Source organism: Gossypium hirsutum, chromosome D01 (assembly GCF_007990345.1).
Source record: "Gossypium hirsutum isolate 1008001.06 chromosome D01, Gossypium_hirsutum_v2.1, whole genome shotgun sequence".
Lineage (NCBI taxonomy): Eukaryota > Viridiplantae > Streptophyta > Magnoliopsida > Malvales > Malvaceae > Gossypium > Gossypium hirsutum.
The window spans coordinates 12,292,427-12,310,639 of NC_053437.1; the positions used below are offsets into that span (position 1 = coordinate 12,292,427).

At 31.5% G+C, this 18,213-nt stretch overlaps 2 protein-coding genes and 1 long non-coding RNA gene across 7 annotated transcripts; 2 read left to right on the forward strand and 1 right to left on the reverse strand.

Moving 5' to 3' along the window:
• Nucleotides 1-282: 282 nt before the first annotated feature.
• Nucleotides 283-2,982, forward strand: LOC121213552 (uncharacterized; the record flags this gene model as incomplete). Its single annotated transcript, XM_041086343.1, has 11 exons — nucleotides 283-420; nucleotides 510-588; nucleotides 704-851; nucleotides 1,006-1,129; nucleotides 1,289-1,457; nucleotides 1,708-1,736; nucleotides 1,865-2,013; nucleotides 2,103-2,205; nucleotides 2,311-2,406; nucleotides 2,498-2,550; nucleotides 2,647-2,982. Coding segments are annotated over 11 exons (1,269 nt in total), but the record flags the coding sequence as incomplete, so codon positions are not given.
• A 3,638-nt stretch (nucleotides 2,983-6,620) lies between these two features.
• LOC121213847 (uncharacterized) lies at nucleotides 6,621-11,093 on the reverse strand. Of its 2 annotated transcripts, XR_005909316.1 has the most exons (5): nucleotides 10,975-11,093; nucleotides 10,005-10,102; nucleotides 8,578-8,789; nucleotides 8,021-8,106; nucleotides 6,621-6,830 (listed from the first exon to the last, which is right to left on the reverse strand). It is a non-coding gene; the product is annotated as an uncharacterized lncRNA (long non-coding RNA). The 2 variants fall into 2 exon arrangements; XR_005909315.1 differs by lacking the exon at nucleotides 8,578-8,789 and having other exon boundaries at nucleotides 6,694-6,830.
• Nucleotides 8,643-13,591, forward strand: LOC121213846 (L10-interacting MYB domain-containing protein-like). 4 transcript variants are annotated; one of them, XM_041087055.1, is made up of 5 exons: nucleotides 8,899-9,022; nucleotides 9,887-9,937; nucleotides 12,353-12,700; nucleotides 12,808-12,982; nucleotides 13,016-13,591. In XM_041087055.1, exons 3-5 carry the CDS (start codon nucleotides 12,353-12,355, stop codon nucleotides 13,492-13,494), a joined length of 1,002 nt encoding a protein of 333 aa, XP_040942989.1. In that variant the 5' UTR covers nucleotides 8,899-9,022; nucleotides 9,887-9,937; the 3' UTR covers nucleotides 13,495-13,591. The 4 variants fall into 4 exon arrangements, with proteins under 4 accessions (XP_040942988.1, XP_040942987.1, XP_040942989.1 ...); XM_041087054.1 differs by lacking the exon at nucleotides 8,899-9,022 and adding an exon at nucleotides 8,643-8,812 and having other exon boundaries at nucleotides 12,808-13,591; XM_041087053.1 differs by lacking the exon at nucleotides 8,899-9,022 and adding an exon at nucleotides 8,683-8,816 and having other exon boundaries at nucleotides 12,808-13,591.
• The last annotated feature ends 4,622 nt before the right edge of the window (nucleotides 13,592-18,213 follow it).

The following is an 18,213-nucleotide window of genomic DNA, read 5'->3' on the forward strand; positions in this document are numbered from 1 at the left end:
TCAACAGAAGTTGCCACCGAACCAAACCTCCACCCGCTCAGATCTTTCGCCGACTTTCATATTGGCATCTTTCACCAACATCAACAGAAGCGGCAAGTGCTTCTTCTCTTTTTTTACTTAATTTGGATTTTTAATTTTCTTTCTCATGATTGTTTTGTTGACAAAAAACAGATTTGTGTTCTTCAACTATTGTGGGTTTTGTCTGTTGAAATTAGGGTTTTTTTGGGGATAAATTATCAATTCTCCTGCATTATCATTCTATCTTGTATATTGTAGGCTTAATTTGCATTAGACTCTTCCTATATAAAACTCAATGTGTCGGTTTCGTTTGTTGATCTTTTTGTTTTCCTTTTCCATCTTCAGCAATTTGGGCAGCCACAGTGGTTGACTATCAAAGGGCACTCACATTTTGTTAAAAGGGTGAGCATTTTTCTAGTTTCCTAAACTCTCCACATACGGTTCTATTGATGTAAGCTAATTAAAAGTATAATCCAATTCAATGAAATCAGGTTAGTGAAATGCTGGAGACTAAAGGTTGTCAATTTAAACTTGGTTGTGAAGTACAATCTGTTTTGCCTGCTGATAATGGTGAGTGCTTGCCTCGAAAATCATCCATCTTTCAATATTTACCAGGAAAAATATGACTTTTTCATATCAGATTTTACAGACCCCTGAGGATAGTTGTGTATAAATGGATTGACAGGTACCACCATGGTCTGTGGAGATGGTTTTCAAGAAACTTACAATGGATGCATAATGGCTGTTGATGCTCCCACTGCCCTAAAATTATTAGGAAATCAAGCAACATTTGAAGAAACAAGAGTACTGGGTGCTTTCCAATATGCTACCAGGTACTAAAATTTGTACTCCCTCGTTGATCTGTTTGCCTTCGAACGTCTCAAAATTAATATGCAAGTATAATCTAATCTATTTTGCATGTTCTTTAGTTTATTTAAAGTGAGCTACTAAAATTCATGAAATCTAATCAATTGTTTCTGTTGGCAGTGATATTTTCCTTCACCGGGATAGTACTTTAATGCCACAAAACAAATCAGCTTGGAGTGCATTGAATTTTCTCAATAGTAGCAAAAATAATGCATTCTTAACATACTGGCTCAATGCATTACAGGTATGTCAAAAAATTAAGTTTGCTAATATTGTCTAACATCTAGGGAAGCATAGAAGATTCTTGTCAGATACCATTTATTTCATCAGAATTACTAAAATACTTGGTTGTTTATCCAGTTATAACTTGAGTAATGCTGAGTGGTTCTTATTCTTTTTACAGTATATTGGGAAAACAAGTGAGCCATTTTTTGTGACTGTCAATCCAGACCATACCCCGAAGAATACCTTGCTTAAGTGGTCGACTGGCCATGCAATTCCCTCTGTTGCTGCATCAAAATCTTCACTTGAGCTTGGTCAGATTCAGGGGAAGAGAGGAATCTGGTTCTGTGGTGAGATCCTCATGAAATTAGTTAACATTTTGGACCAAAATTTTGGGGAGAAGTAAATTATCAAGGGATGAAACTAGCTCTTTTAGTTCTCTTCCACTAGCTATAGATTTGTGAAGTATTATTGCTACTGTTATGGTGCTGTGCTTTTATATTTCTTGTGTTCTAAAACCTTCATTAGCTGTCATTATAAGATAATAAAACACGATGTCAACTGCCTCTCGTCTGAGTATCTGTTTTACAATTATTTCAGGCTATGACTTCAATCAGGATGAACTAAAGGTACCTCTACCTAGTAATTTCTGCTTATTTTCAACTCTTAACAAGCAAGATAAATTCCTTTAGTTTAGGCTGCAATAAAAGTACAAGAATCCACAAAGCATGTTTCTAAGGTGCTCTTTTTTTCTCAGGCTGGTATGGATGCTGCACATGGTATCTTGGGAAAGCATTCTTCTGTTCTGCACAGTCCAAAGAATATGTCACCCTCTTTCATGGAAACAACGGCACGCCTCTTTGTTACTAAATTCTTTCAACAATATATATCTATGGGCTGCGTAACGTGAGTTCTTAAATATAATCACTCAATGTTAGTTCACTGCATGTTTTTCTACTTGAATTTGACACAATTGACCATGTGGCTATCATCAGTTTCTTAGAGGAAGGAGGCAGAATTTTCACTTTCAAAGGAAACATGGAAAAGTGTCCTCTTAAAACAGTTCTGAAAGTGCATAATCCTCAGTTTTACTGGAGGGTACACACCACACATTACTTAATTCTTAATTCAGTTGGATTACTTGTTAATATTAAACTCTATTGTCACCTTTGCTTATGAGCATTATATGTGCTTTCCCTCCAGATCATGAAAGAAGCTGATATAGGCCTTGCAGATGCATATATCCATGGAGATTTTTCTTTTCTTGATGAAACTGAAGGCCTTCTTAATCTTTTCCGGGTAAGAAAATGTTATCGAGATCTGTTCCTATACATACAATAGAAATTAGGTTTGTTATGATTTATCATAATCTTCATTGATAACTTTGCAGATTCTTGTTGCCAATAAAGAGAACTCAGCTGCCTCAGGATCGAATAAAAGAAGGTTCATTATAAGCTTGAAGAAGAATCTAGATTGCAATACTGGTAGAATCCATAAATAAAACCGGTTTATTAAGCATGGACATTTATTTGGTTGCAGGACTTGGTGGTCACCTGCTCTGTTAACAGCTAGTATATCATCTGCAAAGTATTTTGTGAAGCATCTCTTAAGACAAAATACTATTACACAAGCTCGTAGGAACATTTCTCGTGTTGTTTGTGCAGCTATGCCATCAAGAAAAAAGGACGAAATCGAGAGAGTTGCCAAGGCCAATCGTTGAGGAATTGGTAGGACTTTGCATAAACCATGGCAGTGGACACTTCTGTTTTTTATTCAGTACTTTATAAGTTACCTATTTTGTGTTCCGAACATAATATGAATGTTCCGTTATTTAAGTTGAGATGTTATTGAAGAAAGCATATCCTGTTTTGGTTATATATGTTGTACTTATTTTGCCATGGTTTGAAGCTGTTGAGTTCATCTTTGCTGCAAACAAAGAGATGAGAGTGCTTGATGTGGTTGTTTTGACCACATTAAATCGCCCTGCCTGTTGCTGATAATTAGTACTTAAAAAAGAGAATTAAAGGAAGAAATCAAATTGAGTTTTTCCAATTATTGAGCAGATGAAATTATACAAGTCTTTCAAAAATATTGTTTTGAATTTCTAACCCAGCCAATAGAAGCAAAGAAAAAAATATTAATTGGAGCAATTGTACAAACTTCTATTTGAAGTTAAATACAAAGGTCGTAACACTATTGAAATCAAGCCTTTCAACCTGCATTAACAATGGAAGAGACTGCAGTTCATCAACGTCAAATTTTATATGTTTTATGAACATGATTCTCTCTATCTACAGATAAAGAAAATTTTTTTTGGAACTTTATACTACAAAAGTCGATTTAATAATCCCCGTTCTAATACTGCTTATGTTGTTTGGCTTGTTTCAGTTGGAAATATAATTTATTAGTTATAATTATTTTAAATTTTATTAAATCATATATTTTAATTAAAATATATTTAATATTAATTATTTCAAATTTTCTTTTATAGTATCATATATTATGATTTGAGTAAATTCATATAAGAATATTAATTATTAAGAATTTTATTAAATTATATATTTTAATTATAATATATTTAATAATAATTATGTTACTTTATATTTTACAGTATCATATATTATGATTTGAGTAAATTCATATAAGAATATTAATTATTAAGAATTTTATTAAATTATATATTTTAATTATAATATATTTAATAATAATTATGTTACTTTATATTTTACAGTATCATATATTATGATTTGAGTAAATTCATATAAGAATATTAATTATTAAGAATTTTATTAAATTATATATTTTAATTATAATATATTTAATAATAATTATGTTTAAATATGATTAAATTATTTATTATTGATATTAATAATCTTATTAAAATTTAAATAACAATAACAATAATAATTTACCAAAACAAATTTCTGCTAATTATAAGAATTTTATTAAATTATATGTTATTAATTAAAATATATTTAATAATAATTATGTTTAAATATGATTAAAATATTTATTACTGATAATAATAATCTTATTAAAATTTAAATAACAATAACAATAATCATTTACCAAAACAATTTTATGCTAAGGGTATTCTAGTCATTTTAGTTTTTTCCATTATGCTATTACACCTCTATTCCATTCAACCAAACACAAGATTACTATTACGCCTCTATTCCATTACATTCAACCAAACAGTGGATTAGCTATTACACCTCTAATCCAATACACCTCTAATCTCAATACACCTCTAATCCAATACACCTCTAATCCAATACAGCGAACCAAACGCACCCTAAGTGTTTCTCTCTGCCACCACCGCCTTCATCATCATCTCCCCCTCTCTCCCTCTTTTTGCCTACATCTCAGAAGAGCTCATACTAAATCATATTTTTCTCACTGCGGCTCTTCTCATAAATTTTTCTCTCTTTTTTTTTTGGATCCATATCTAGATCTGGATTACGGTCATGTGGATCCGAAAATGGAAACCCAGGACCAGGAGCAGAACAGTTCTGGAACTGATGGAGTGGTCCTTGTCCAAAGCAACGCAGTCTAAGCTCTCGTGCGCGAAAGTGACAGAGACGACTCATCAGACCATGCAACTCTCATTGGCGGAGAGAGAAGCTTGATTCCTTTGTTGTGTACTACAAGTCATTGAAGCTTGTTGCTTAAGACTTTGCTTTGTTTTCATTTCTGTTTCGAAACACCAACAATTACAGTCTTGACTTTTCCCTTACAAGCAAACTCTCAGTCTTGTCCTATGTTGCTCCGACTCTTCATTTTTCTTGAACCATGTCTGACACCCAAGTCATACACATTTTCGGCCATGCGAATATGACCCTCCAAGCAGTAAAAATTGTCCGAGAAAGTAACAGTTCCCTATTTGCAAAATTGTATGCTCACTTTTATCTTTTGTACCTTTACTTTTCTCATACAAAAGGATAAACTGTTCTTATGAAAAAGGCTGAACTGCATCTCTCCCAATTTCTTAGGTATGTTAGTTATTTGCAGGTTTTTCACGCATGTTATACGAAAGTTTTACCATCGGCTGAAGTAGAGAATCCGGAGCTTGTCGCTTGGTCAGACTCCGTGGCTGGCTTGCTTGATTTGGATTCTCATGAGTAAGTATTGCCTTGCACTGTACTCGTCCTTCAAAAAATACTAACAAACGAATGGTGATGGGTATTTAAGTAATCTGTATTTAGACTTTTTATACGTATTAGATTTAGTTTTTGAAATGCTAATCGAAATTACCCTAGTTGAAATGATTCTCCGTAGGAAAACCATGCTAGCATTTGCATCCCTGTTTACTTCTCACTTTTTTATTTGTTATTATTGTTGTTATTATGAGCTTGCATATGGGACCTTGGATTGACTTTGGTATAGTACTTGAGTACTATTAAAACCGTGAGATGTGATTTTTATTTCAAAATTTGGATATGCCATAAAACATTTTGTTTGTTTATGTTTGGTTATCCTTGGAATGTTTAATTTTCAGCATCTGATTAAAATAGAAGAAAGGGGAGGGTGGAGGGAACATATACAGATTTGAAGCTATTGATGATTATATGCCATTTTGATTTACCAAGATGTTTCTTAAGGTTTGCTTATGTATTGGATGACTTCTTATATCTTGCTATATTTGTTATTGTCTTGAGTCTTGTAATGGAAGAATTTGAAAGTCAGTTGGATCAATTATCATATATGATAAAATACATCGTCTTAAAGAGAGGGAGAGGATTGGTAATGCCTATATAGATAGGATTATGAAAAATAAGACGAGGGCATTTTGTTATGCATGCACCAAAATAAGAAAAAAACAGTATCACGTACCTATCAACTTTGCCTTGTTATACGAAATAAAAAGGAAAAACCCATGGGATTAATTCATTGCCACAGTATTGAGAATTTTGTCTTTCATGCCTTGTACCTAAATGAGTAGGTTAATTCCATAAATGTATGCGCTTTAAAGAATGATCTAAAGTTATCATGTGCTATTGTACCTAAAAAATATATTTGCCTTGTAGTAATTTTGACTATCCTAAAGCATGATAATATAAGGTTCAATCAAATAAATTTTTATTTTGGTTTTTTGGTCTTGCTTTATTTATTGGTTTCTTGTTCAAATATTGCTTTACGTGATGGAATATCAGGTGATACTGGTATTACCCCAGATGGAATATCGAATGGATATGATTCGTCATTTTCAGCTATGCATAACTTTTTTCAAGTATTATTTTATTTAGTTTAGAACTTGAAAAATGAATTATGATTGTAATATTTCACTTCTTTTCATTTTGACTTGTATAATGATTTTAATTATTTTTAAAAGGGACAATATTTGAATGGGGAGCATCATTTATGTAACACCCCTAACCCATATCCGTCATCGAATTAGGGTTAAGAGGCATTACTAATCAAAACAGAACTTAGAACAGACATTCAGTATAGTTCAATAATTTTAACGGTTACATATAAATTGCTAGGTCTAATATTAAACATGTAAAATTTTAAACTTCTCTTTAAAATTACAATCCAATTAAAGCATAAGAATATAAGTAATTTTCGTATGACTATTAAATTCATATACAATATATCAAAGTACGACTTTCCAAAACATTTATCTAGCTTGTACATGTCATAATTAAAATTTAAACAGTTTAATACCGAGACAGTAGATAGAGTGATGATCTTGCTAACGATCCCCGAGCTTGAAGCTTGATCTTTAAGTATATAAAACAGAAAGACATAAACAAACAAAGTAAGCTTTTATAGCTTAGTAAGTCTATTGCATAATGAAATATATATATAGAAATAATATAACTTTTTAATTTAATTTAATGAGATTGCAATTAACACATATAATTAATATTTATACATTTACTGTACTTAGACCATTTTATTTATAGTCAAATATATGTACCTGTCGAAATGCGTTTAATTGAATATATATATTTATACTGAACAACATTACAACCAAATGAATATAACCGAGCATATATGTATGTTATACACATATCATATCCAACTGTGTATGTATACTCATAATAAACTTATAACCAAATACAAATCTAATACATGTGACCAAATGCATTCATCTTCATCAAATAATTATAAATAGAGGTGTATACATTTCAAATGCATATGTAGATACTTATCAAATAGTTATATCTCATATTTGTATATATTATCCACATAAAAATTCAACTCCATAATTTATAAACTATATCTTTAATCAACATAGTTATATAAAGTTCAGACATCAAATTCAGCTCAATAACTTAATTATACATCCGAACATATATATATATAACTTAATACATTAAAGCCTACTACCTAATATCATGCATTCAAACACCTTATGATATTCCAAACTAATAATTTCATATCTTCAATTCCATTCAAGAATTTTTACATGAATATACATACATAATCGAACCTCCCTTATGCATATATAAATTTCATACTTAAACTCATTACAGAACATATATATATGCATATTTGCATATTATAGATCCAATACAAAGTTTTATACCAATATAAACCTATGTTTATTTCCGAATCTTAAGTACACACACATATATATATACCTTTTATTAAACCAATACTTTATACTTGTATATACATGTATAAATTCAAAACTTGTACATATAAAAATATAAAACTTTTATACTCCAACTAAATTTGATAACATTTATAATTGTATATCCTTATATACCTTCATACTTTAACTAAATTCAAATGACCATATAAGCATATACCTATGATTCGAACATGTAACAATAATGCATATAATTCACTCATACTTTTAATTATTTCAACCAACATATTTTAAATTATAATTCATCAAAATACAGCACATATACATACCTATATATTGATTTTTATGACATTAAATAGCTAATAGACTTACCTCAGACAGTGTAAAATCGAAACCGAATGATTAGTCGACGACTTTAACTTTTCCTCGATCTAACTCTGATTTCTTTGGTTCTTGATCTAAATATATTCAAAATGAGATAAATTAAAAAATATTACATTCAGTTTAGTCCAAAAACACATAAATGGGAAAACTACCATTTTACCCCTAATATTTACATTTTTTACAATTTAGTCCCTATTACATAAAACACAAAATACACAAAATTTGCCCATACTATACAAGGGCCAAATGTTCCTAGCGCTCATACAAGTCCACAAATTTCATTTATTTCACATTTTAGTCCCTCAAAATTTTAATTTCACAATTTAGCCCTAATTACTCAATTTCACCAAAAATTCAAAGATAAAACACGTTAATCTTTCACATCTCTTTCATCTTTCATCATCAACTATCACAAAGCTCAAGCATTCATCAATGGCATATCACAAAATCAACAGCAAATTATAAAATTAAAGCATGGGTCTTGTAGTACACAAAGCAACGATCTCAAAAACGTAAAAATTTTCAAAAACAGAACAAAAACGAACCTTTAATTAAGCAAGGATATGGCCAAACTTTAGAAAGCCATAGTTGAGCTTCTTTTTGCTTAACATAGGCCTCCTTTGGTTTACCAGTGAAGACCAGTGTGGTGCAGTGAGGGATAGTAAACTCACTGGTATGCTGTTTGGTTCAACAGCACAATGCAGTGAAAACTTATTTCAGCCACACTGATATGCTGAAAACAGGCTGGAGGATTCAGCTGCAGTGAAAGCCAGTACAATTGTAGGTATTTTTTTGAGACAAACATACCCATACTTTTATTTATTATTTTACCATTTTAGCCTTGAAACTTAAAAATTAATTTCTTCCCCAACCACAGTTGTTTTCAAATTTGGGAACGGAACAGCCATTTTCTTTTTCATATTTGTGAAGTAAAACACTAATTTCTCCCCTCTTTTTTGCTTTGTTCTTGATTGTGGCTGCTTTTTGAAGGTATTTTCATTAATTTCTTGTTATCTCTAGTTCTGGCTTCTTCTACTCTTCTTTGTCACAGTTGTTATTATTATTACTATTATTTTTGAGAACGAAACAACCATTTTCTTTTGCAACACTGATTTCTCCCCTCTTTTTTGCTTTGTTCTTGGTTGTGGCTGAGGTATTTTCATTAATTTCTTATTATCTCTAGTTCTGGCTTCTTCTACTCTTCTTTGTCGCAGTTGTTAGTCCTTTTGACTATTGATGTTAAAGCAGTAGATTAATGATCTAATGTTTTAGAAGTGTATTTGGTTAATTTTTTGTCTGTTTGCTGAGAAATGTGAGCTTAAAAAAAGAACTTTTACCATTTCTGTTTTGTTATTATTGCACTCAAATTTAAAACCCTGAACAGCAAAAAATGAGCTTAGTTGAATTTGGAGAATTGAAAAGAAAATAGACTTCGGCCTTGATGGGGTTGAGTTTTTGGAAGTACATACAAATAATTCTTTGTTTGTTTGCTAATAAATATGAGGAAAAGCAAGATGAACTTTTCCCATTTCTGTTTTCTTCATATGAGCCTATTTTGATTTTCTTTGGGACTTAAATTTGAAGTCCTGAACACCAAAACTAAACTTAGTTGAATTTGGTTAATTGAAAAAATATATGGGAACTGAAAAAAAAACAAGTCCTTGTTGTGTTGATGGGATTGAGTTTTTAGAAGTGCATTGGGATAAATTCTTTGTTTGTTTGCTATGAAAAGTGAGAAGAAAATGAACCTTACAATTAAATAAATTCTTTGTTTGTTTGTTATGAAATGTGAGAAAAAAAAAGTGAGCTTAGTTCAACATTCAATATTCTGTTCTTATGATTTGTGTCTTGCAGGTTGGAGGCTCTGAGGTGCCTACTTCATTTGTTAGTGTAGAAGCAGGCAAGGTATGTATTTGAAATAGTGAAACTTGTTTAAAATCGTGTAACTGCAAGGAAAAATGTAAAATCTTACCTACAAGTTTGATGTCTGTGTTATCAACCAACCATTGTGCCCCATCTTTCTTAAATCCTGTGAAGTCTGAAGTAAACTCTATTTTATGCATCAGCCTCCTGAAAATGAAAACATATCAACAATTTTAAGCCATTTCTGTAGAACAAAACAAAAGTCAATCCTATCAAGTAGTATCACCATTATTAAAGACATCTGATATTGTCATGCTTCAAAAATACTCTTGATAGGAGCCCACTCAACTATATTCGCTTCATGCATATGTAAATGCAGACAAATGAAAGTCATTACTCCGAAACAAAAGTCATTTCACATGCATAGTTCATGCTTTTCTAAGCTGATCATGCTAACTTTCATAAGCCGAAACACTAGTAAAAGTCATTACTCCAGCACTTTCAGTTCACATTTACAATCAGTAATCCAAATATACCACATCTAGAACAATTTATCAATTTAATTTATATTCAACAAGTACTATTAAAATTTTAAATCTGAAACTAAGAAGGAACAAAGTTTTTTATTACAAAGAGATAAAAAAAAAAAAGAGAAGAGAGTGGAAGGTCAAACTTTATCAATGGCATGGGTTCTTAAAAAATTATTTGATAACAAAGTAGCTTCTTTTTATTGGGAAATCTGGGTATTCTTTCTCAAGTTTGCTGAGAGAGAAAGAAATGGCAATAATTTTTTTTTCTTTTAACTTTATTGTGTTTTGGTTTAGTTTACAATACTTTTATGTTTGTTTCCCGAGAAAATTTCAAATAAGCTGAGAATTATGAAATTCATTTTATCAAAAACTCTTGTTCTTATTATTTATATCTAAATTTCTATCATAAAAACTCAAATTCCATAGCTTTCTAAACCATAGCAGATTATCAATTAGTCACTATAACAAAAATTATCAAGTGGGTTTTGAAGAGAATTAAGCAAGGAGTTCAAAACTACTAAAATGTAACAAAATTAACTAGAAATTCACCTTGAATTTTGATCTCAAATTGCCGAAATTTCAAAGCTTTTCTTCTCCAACATTCGGCTCCCCAAAAGATGAACATGCAAGCACTAACATTTTTGTGTTTTGTTTTATCAATATTTGAGTTATTACTGATTTACTATATTAGCCTTTCTAATTGATTTTAAACCGGCACATATAGCATGGACATATACGGCACTCATCAAATTAAAAGGGTTATTTACCAATTAAGTACTTAAGATCAATCTTCACTAATAATTTCATCTTAACAATCTCCAAATTACCGTCTATGCTTTTGTCTAAGGTTAATTTACAACATAAGCACTCAAAGTTATAAAACCAATCCAATTCGGCACTAAAATGAATGCATGCATGGCTTTCTAATTTTTATGTTTTATAATACTTACAATAATAATTATCTTACCAAAATAAACTTAAATAACATATAAAAAAATCATGCATAATGCCATTTAAATTATTATTCTACCGTCCATTACAACTAAATGGTTTAATAACCATGCAAACACTTTAATTAATAAAACCACATACAATTCAATCCTATTAAAACTGCCCTCAATATTTTCATAATTTGCAATCATATCCTTTTTAATTAATTAAGCACACAAACCTTAAAATTTAAACACGAGTTACCTGTTAGTGTTAAGTGTTTTAAAAAGCACACGATGTACTCCTCTGGTAATTTTCCCTGGAAGAAGAGAAGAACTAAAGACACTCAAATTGTAGACTATGACAGTAAAGATAATTTTTAGTGACACCAATGATGAAAACTAGAGAAAATTATCTCAAAAATGCAAAAATAAAAGCTAAAAATAACCAAAATATCTCATAAAGTTTTTTTCAAACTTATAAAAAAAATGCTAATAAGTACAAAAAGTATAGAAACAACAGTAGCATGAAACCACAAAACAAAGTCCTTTAAAGTCAGAGCTCAATCAATTGATCACTAAAGCCATAAACTTGCAATCAAATACAGTCACAAACTGCACATTCATGACCATGAATACTTCAAATGTCGATGAAAAAAATCAGAAGTTACCATGATGTTTAAAGCATGAGTTAGATAGTCTTGAACACCATCTTGCCAAAGCTCATCAAGGTGATTTTACAATACATACATAGCCTAATCCTAAGTTGTAAAACCATCTTAATAGTTTGCTGAACCAAGTAAAACAGAACTAAGGTTGTGGTTGGGGAGGAAGGCCCTGATGAGCTTATTTAGGATCTTTGAGAATTTTTTCTTTAGTGTTCATCTTATGGCTTTCATCTATTCGTGATGTACTATTCTTATTTTTTATGAAACTATATTATTATATCTAATTATATATTTATGGTCTATTGTCATTTAAAATCAAAATAATAATAGATGGTAAAGACACGAAATTTTGTGGAGGGAGATAGTAGCTTAGCAACAAAAGCTGTTTGGGACGATGAGTTGACGTTGATATTTTGTGAACTTTGTGTAAATGAAGTCAATGCTGGCAATAGACCGACAACTCATCTAAACTCAAAGGGATGGGAAAATGTCATTGCTCTTTTTCAAGCAAAAACACAAAAAAATTATGGAAAACCTCAATTGAAAAATAAGTGGGATACATTAAAAAAGGAATGGAGGTTATGGAGGGAGTTGCTTAAGGAATCTACAGGTATTGGATGGTGTCCATTGAAAAAGACGGTCAATGCTACCGAAGAGTGGTGGGCTGAAAAAATACAGGTTAATGTTAACTTTATCATTATTTTAATGCATAAAGTTTATTAAAATTAATAATTTACAGTTATAAAAATCTTAGTATAACATTTAACGTTTAACATATTATGTAGGAAAATCCTGATTTTAAAGGATTTAAGAAGAAAGGAATTGAACCACGATTGAATGAGTTAATGTGGCAAATGTTTGGTGGCATTGTAGCCACTGGAGAGAACGCATGGGCACCTTCGTCTGGTGCTCTTCCACGTGGGGTTCCTATGGGAGATGATGCACCTAATGAGGGATTTGGTGATTCAGATGAACATAGTAACGAGAATGAAGGTATTCCCCCTGATGAGGTACCATCAAACCCTTCTCATGGAATCCCTAATCGAAGAAAGGAAACACTTGGGGTTGTACACGGTAAGGGAAAAAAATCAAGTTCAAGTAGAAAATCATCAAGAAATACATTAACTACTCAGATTGAGAAATTGTGTGAGAGTATGGCTAGTCCAAGGAAGTCAGTGAACGAAATTATTTTTCCTCACTCTCAATATACTATTTCAAATGCAATAGATGCTTTGCGTGCTTTGGGAGATGAAATTCCAAAAAGAGATGAACTGTACTATTTTGCCACCAAAATGTTCCAAATACCGGTGAAACGAGAAATGTTTTTGAACTTAGATCCAGATGATAGGGTTTGGTGGCTTCGACGTGAGTATGCTGAACAAAATCCAATTGCATCATTTTCATCCTTGGTAGCAACATCCCCATTTCCCTTCCAACCATACCATCAACCACCTCCACCATCAGCTCCTTAGAAATATTATTGTAATATAACTATACTACTTTTTTATATGTAAGACTAATGTATGCTACTTTGTATGTTTGGTATTTTTATGTTATGCTTTTAATCAAGTTTCTGTGTTGTATAGAATGTCACGAGATTTTAAAGGATTTATTTTCATTTGATTACTTTTTCAGGTTATGGATGAATTTAACAATATGTATAATAGTTTTGATATGAATTATGATACCTCTGAATTAAGTGAAGAAGCTCAACGAAGAATAGCCACAATTGTTACCCAAGTTGAGCACAACAATTATCATAATGAGGAAGAATATGTGTTAAGCAGTGTATTGGTACACCATGAAACTTATTTCACTATGCAACCGCGTATGGATTCAAATTATACTGGTCAAATGTGGGTGGACGAAGTATTAAATGGGCACGATGATCGTTGCATGATTAGTTTTAGAATGCCAAAAAATATATTTCATAGATTGTTGCATGATTTGCAAACAAATTATGGCTTAAAGAATGGGAAAGTATCGGCGATGGAGAAGTTAGCATTATCATTGTACATTCTTGGAAATAGAGAATCAAATTCAAATGCAACAGAGCGATTTCAACGATCTGGGGAAACTGTTAGTCGAATTTTTACTGATATGTTGCATATATTTGCTCGAATGGGAATAGACACGATTAAACCCATTGAAGGTCAATTCGAGGAAGTACCGAACCATATTCGACATGATACAAGATATTGGCCTCACTTTAAGGTAAAATTTACACAATCTTTATATTTTTAAAACATAAATTATTTCTAACTTTTATCTCATTACTTGTATTTATTTTAAAGGATTGTATTGGGGCCATAGATGGAACACACATAAAAGCATGCATTTCGCCTTCTTCTCAAATACCTTATATCGGACGGAAAGGTGAACCAACTCAAAATATTATGGCAGCTTGTGACTTCAACATGTGCTTTATTTTTGCATTTCCTGGTTGGGAAGGAACAGCACATGATAGTAGAATTTTTTTGCAATCACTTAGAAAGCAAGAGTTGAAGTTTCCACACCCTCCACCAGGTCGAACTTTAATTTTTTAATTACTTTTTATATAAAAAATATTTTTAATTTATTTTTAAACTTGATATTATGTTTTACTTTTTTTGCAGGAAAATATTATCTTGTGGATTCCGGATATCCACAAATGGCAGGTTTTCTAGGTCCATATAGGGGGAACGATATCATTTACCTGATTTTCGTCGAGGTAATCATCAAGTATCTGGAAAAAAAGAAATCTTTAATCATGCCCATTCTTCGTTACGCTCTGTGATTGAACGAACATTTGGAGTGTGGAAAAAAAATGGCCAATATTAAGAGATATTCCAAGTTATTCATTCGACAAGCAAGTTTTAATAGTTATTGCAACAATGGTTTTGCATAATTACATTCGAAGACATGCTTGGTCAAATGATGAGGATTTTCGAGAATTTGAGAATATACCGGACATGCCAGTCTCTTCAAGCCAATTTGACAGAGGTGAATCGAGTTCTTCTAACAGAGAAAGTGACCTTGAAATCACAATGTTAAGGGAAACCATTGCAACTAGTTTAATGAATCAATATTTGTAAACACATTTTGTATCATAACCTAATTTCTAGTAATAATGAAACTTGTTATGTCTTATGTTACTATATTTTTTTATTAAAAATCATCCGTTTAGATACTTCAAAATTAGATCCAAGTATAATGTTATTATTTATGAAAATAATATTTATCATTGTTATAAAAAATATTTAATTATAACTATAAAAAATTAAAAATAATTATCATTTTATCTAATAAATAATTTAAATTATTTATATAATTCATTAAAATATTGAAAGATACATTTTAATATTTTATTAAATGAATTTGCATATTTTAATAATTTTAAAAAAATAAAATAATTTAAATAACTTCTATTATATATCAATTCTAATCTGATGTCCTTAATAGTCATTTTTCATTCTCACCTCACCGCTACAGCTGCGTTTGAATCCAAACACACACTCCACCATTGTTTCTAATCTCACCGCTACAGTACCCAATCTCACCGCTACAGTAACTAATCTCACCGCCACCGCTGTTTTTAACCTCACCGGAGGTAAACACACCGCCCATCCAAACTAACCCATAGATGATAAAATCATCTTTTCTTAAGTTATTTTAACTAATATATATTTTAATTACTTAATGACTATTTTAACCTTAGTTTAATTAATTATAAAACATATAACTTAAGGGTAATTTAGACCATTGCAGCCCACTAACTATTAAATGGCCTAATTTCCATTTATAACCCTTATTTTTAAAAGACAAAAACAATTGGGTGCTTTTAAATTTAACCCTTAAATTTTTATTTTACGCGATTAAGCCATTTTTATCAAATTGTGCACTCAAACAATCAAATTTTTATACAAAATTTTTACACATAGTAATTCACATACTACAAATATCAAAAATAATTTTAAAATATTTTTTTGACTTGGATTTGTGGTCCCGAAACCACTTTGTCTGATTAGGGTCAAGATCAGGTTGTTACAACTCTTCCCCCCTTAGGGATTTTCGTCCCCGAAAATCTTACCGGTGAATAGGTTTGGATAACGTTCTTTCATTGCATCCTCTAGTTCCCACGTTGCTTTTTCAACTCTGTGTTTTTTTTCCACAGTACTTTAACTAACGAAATTCTCTTGTTTCGTAACTCTTTAACTTCACGAGCCAAAATACTAATCGGTTTTTCGTATGACATATCATATTTAATCTCAACCTCTGCCAGATTAATCACATGTGAAGGATCAGATCGGTATCTACGAAGCATTAAAACATGGAATACATTGTGAATCTTTTCTAGCTTAGGTGACAATAACAATCTATAAGCAACTGGCCCGATACGCTCAATAATCTCATAAGGTCCAATGAATCTCGGACTCAATTTACCTTTACGATCGAATCTGAGTATTTTCTTCCACGGCGAGACTTTCAAAAACACTCTGTCCCCAATTTGAAACTCTATATCCTTTCTTCTCAAATCTGCATATGATTTCTGATGATCTGATACTACCTTCAAACTATCCCGAATCACTCTCACTTTATGCTCAGTTTCTTTAATCAAATCAACCCCGTGTATCTTATTCTCACTAAGCTCAGTCCAATACAATGGTGTACGACATTTACGACTGTATAAAGCTTCGTAGGGTGTCATTTTGATGCTAGACTGAAAACTATTATTATATGCAAATTCAATCAAAGACAAATATCGTTCCCATGTACCTTCAAACTCGAGAATACAACATCTTAACATATCTTTGAGTATCTGAATGATTCGTTCAGACTGACCATCTGTTTGGGGGTGAAAAACTATGCTAAAGTGTAGTTTTGTTCTCAAAGCATCTTTCAGTTTCTTCCAAAACCACGATGTAAATCTCGGGTCTCTATCCGAAACTATAGAAATAGGTACATCATGCAACCTCACAATCTGTGAAACATATATCTCAGCTAACTTATCAAATAAATAATCTGTGTAAACCAGAAGAAAATGTGCCGATTTAGTCAATCTATCCACTACAACCCAAATAGCATCTTTCTTGCCTGGTGTCAATGGTAAACCAGATACAAAATCTATCATGACTCTGTTCCATTTCCATTCAGGTATCATGATCGGCTGAAGCAACCCTGAAGGTACCTGATATTTAGCTTTTACTTGCTGACATATTAAACACTTCAAAACAAAGTCAGAAATGTCTCGTTTCATACTGTGCCACCAATAGTGTTGTTTTAGATCATTTTACATTTTCGTGCTACATGGATGAATAAATAATCGACTACTGTGAGCTTCATTCAAAATCATTAGAATTAACTCTGAATTTTTTATTTTATTTTTGAAACACATAATCGGTTTTTGAACCTCAAGCAATCCTCAGCATCAACTAAAAACTCAGAATTAACATCCAAATCACACTGAGCCTGTTTTACAATTAAACCTTCATTGGCTTTCTGAGCCTTACAAATCTATTGCACAAATAATGATTTTGCTTTCAATTCAGCTATTATCGTACCATCATCAGACATAGCCATAAGTACATTCATTGCACGCAAAGTAAATAGTGATTTTTGACTTAAAGCATCAATGACAACATTAGCTTTTCCTGGATGATAATCAATCACAAGGTCATAATCCTTAAGCAACTCTAACCATCAACATTGTCTCAAATTTAGGTCTTTTGTGTCATGAAATATTTCAAACTCTTATGATCGGAGTAAACATGACATTTCTCGGAGGTTTCCAATCAAGTATAGCTGAAACTTTACTCGAATCAACCCTAATACCAGATGCTGATACAACATGACCCAGGAAATTGACTTTATGTAACCAGAACTCACATTTACTAAACTTTCCATACAACTATTTATCTCATAGAGTCTGTAACACAAGTCTCAAATGTTCGGCATGCTTGGTATCATCACGGGAGTAAATTAAAATATCATCTATCAACACTACCACAAACCGATCCAGATACTGTCTGAAGATCTAATTCATCAAATCCATGAAAACTATGGGTCATTAGTAAGTCTAAAAGGCATGACCAGAAATTCATAATGTCTATATCTTGTTCTGAAAGTAGTCTTTGGCACATTAGAGTCTTTAACTCGCAACTGATAATAGCCTGACCTCAGATCTATCTTAGAAAACACAGTGGCCCATTTCA

Excerpts from the sequence above, each read along its gene's own strand:
- LOC121213846 (XM_041087054.1), top strand. The coding sequence starts at position 12,353 with ATGGTAAAGACACGAAATTTTGTGGAGGGAGATAGTAGCTTAGCAACA. Across the intron at positions 12,701-12,807 it reads GGTGGGCTGAAAAAATACAG|GAAAATCCTGATTTTAAAGG; the intron begins GTTAATGTTAAC and ends CATATTATGTAG.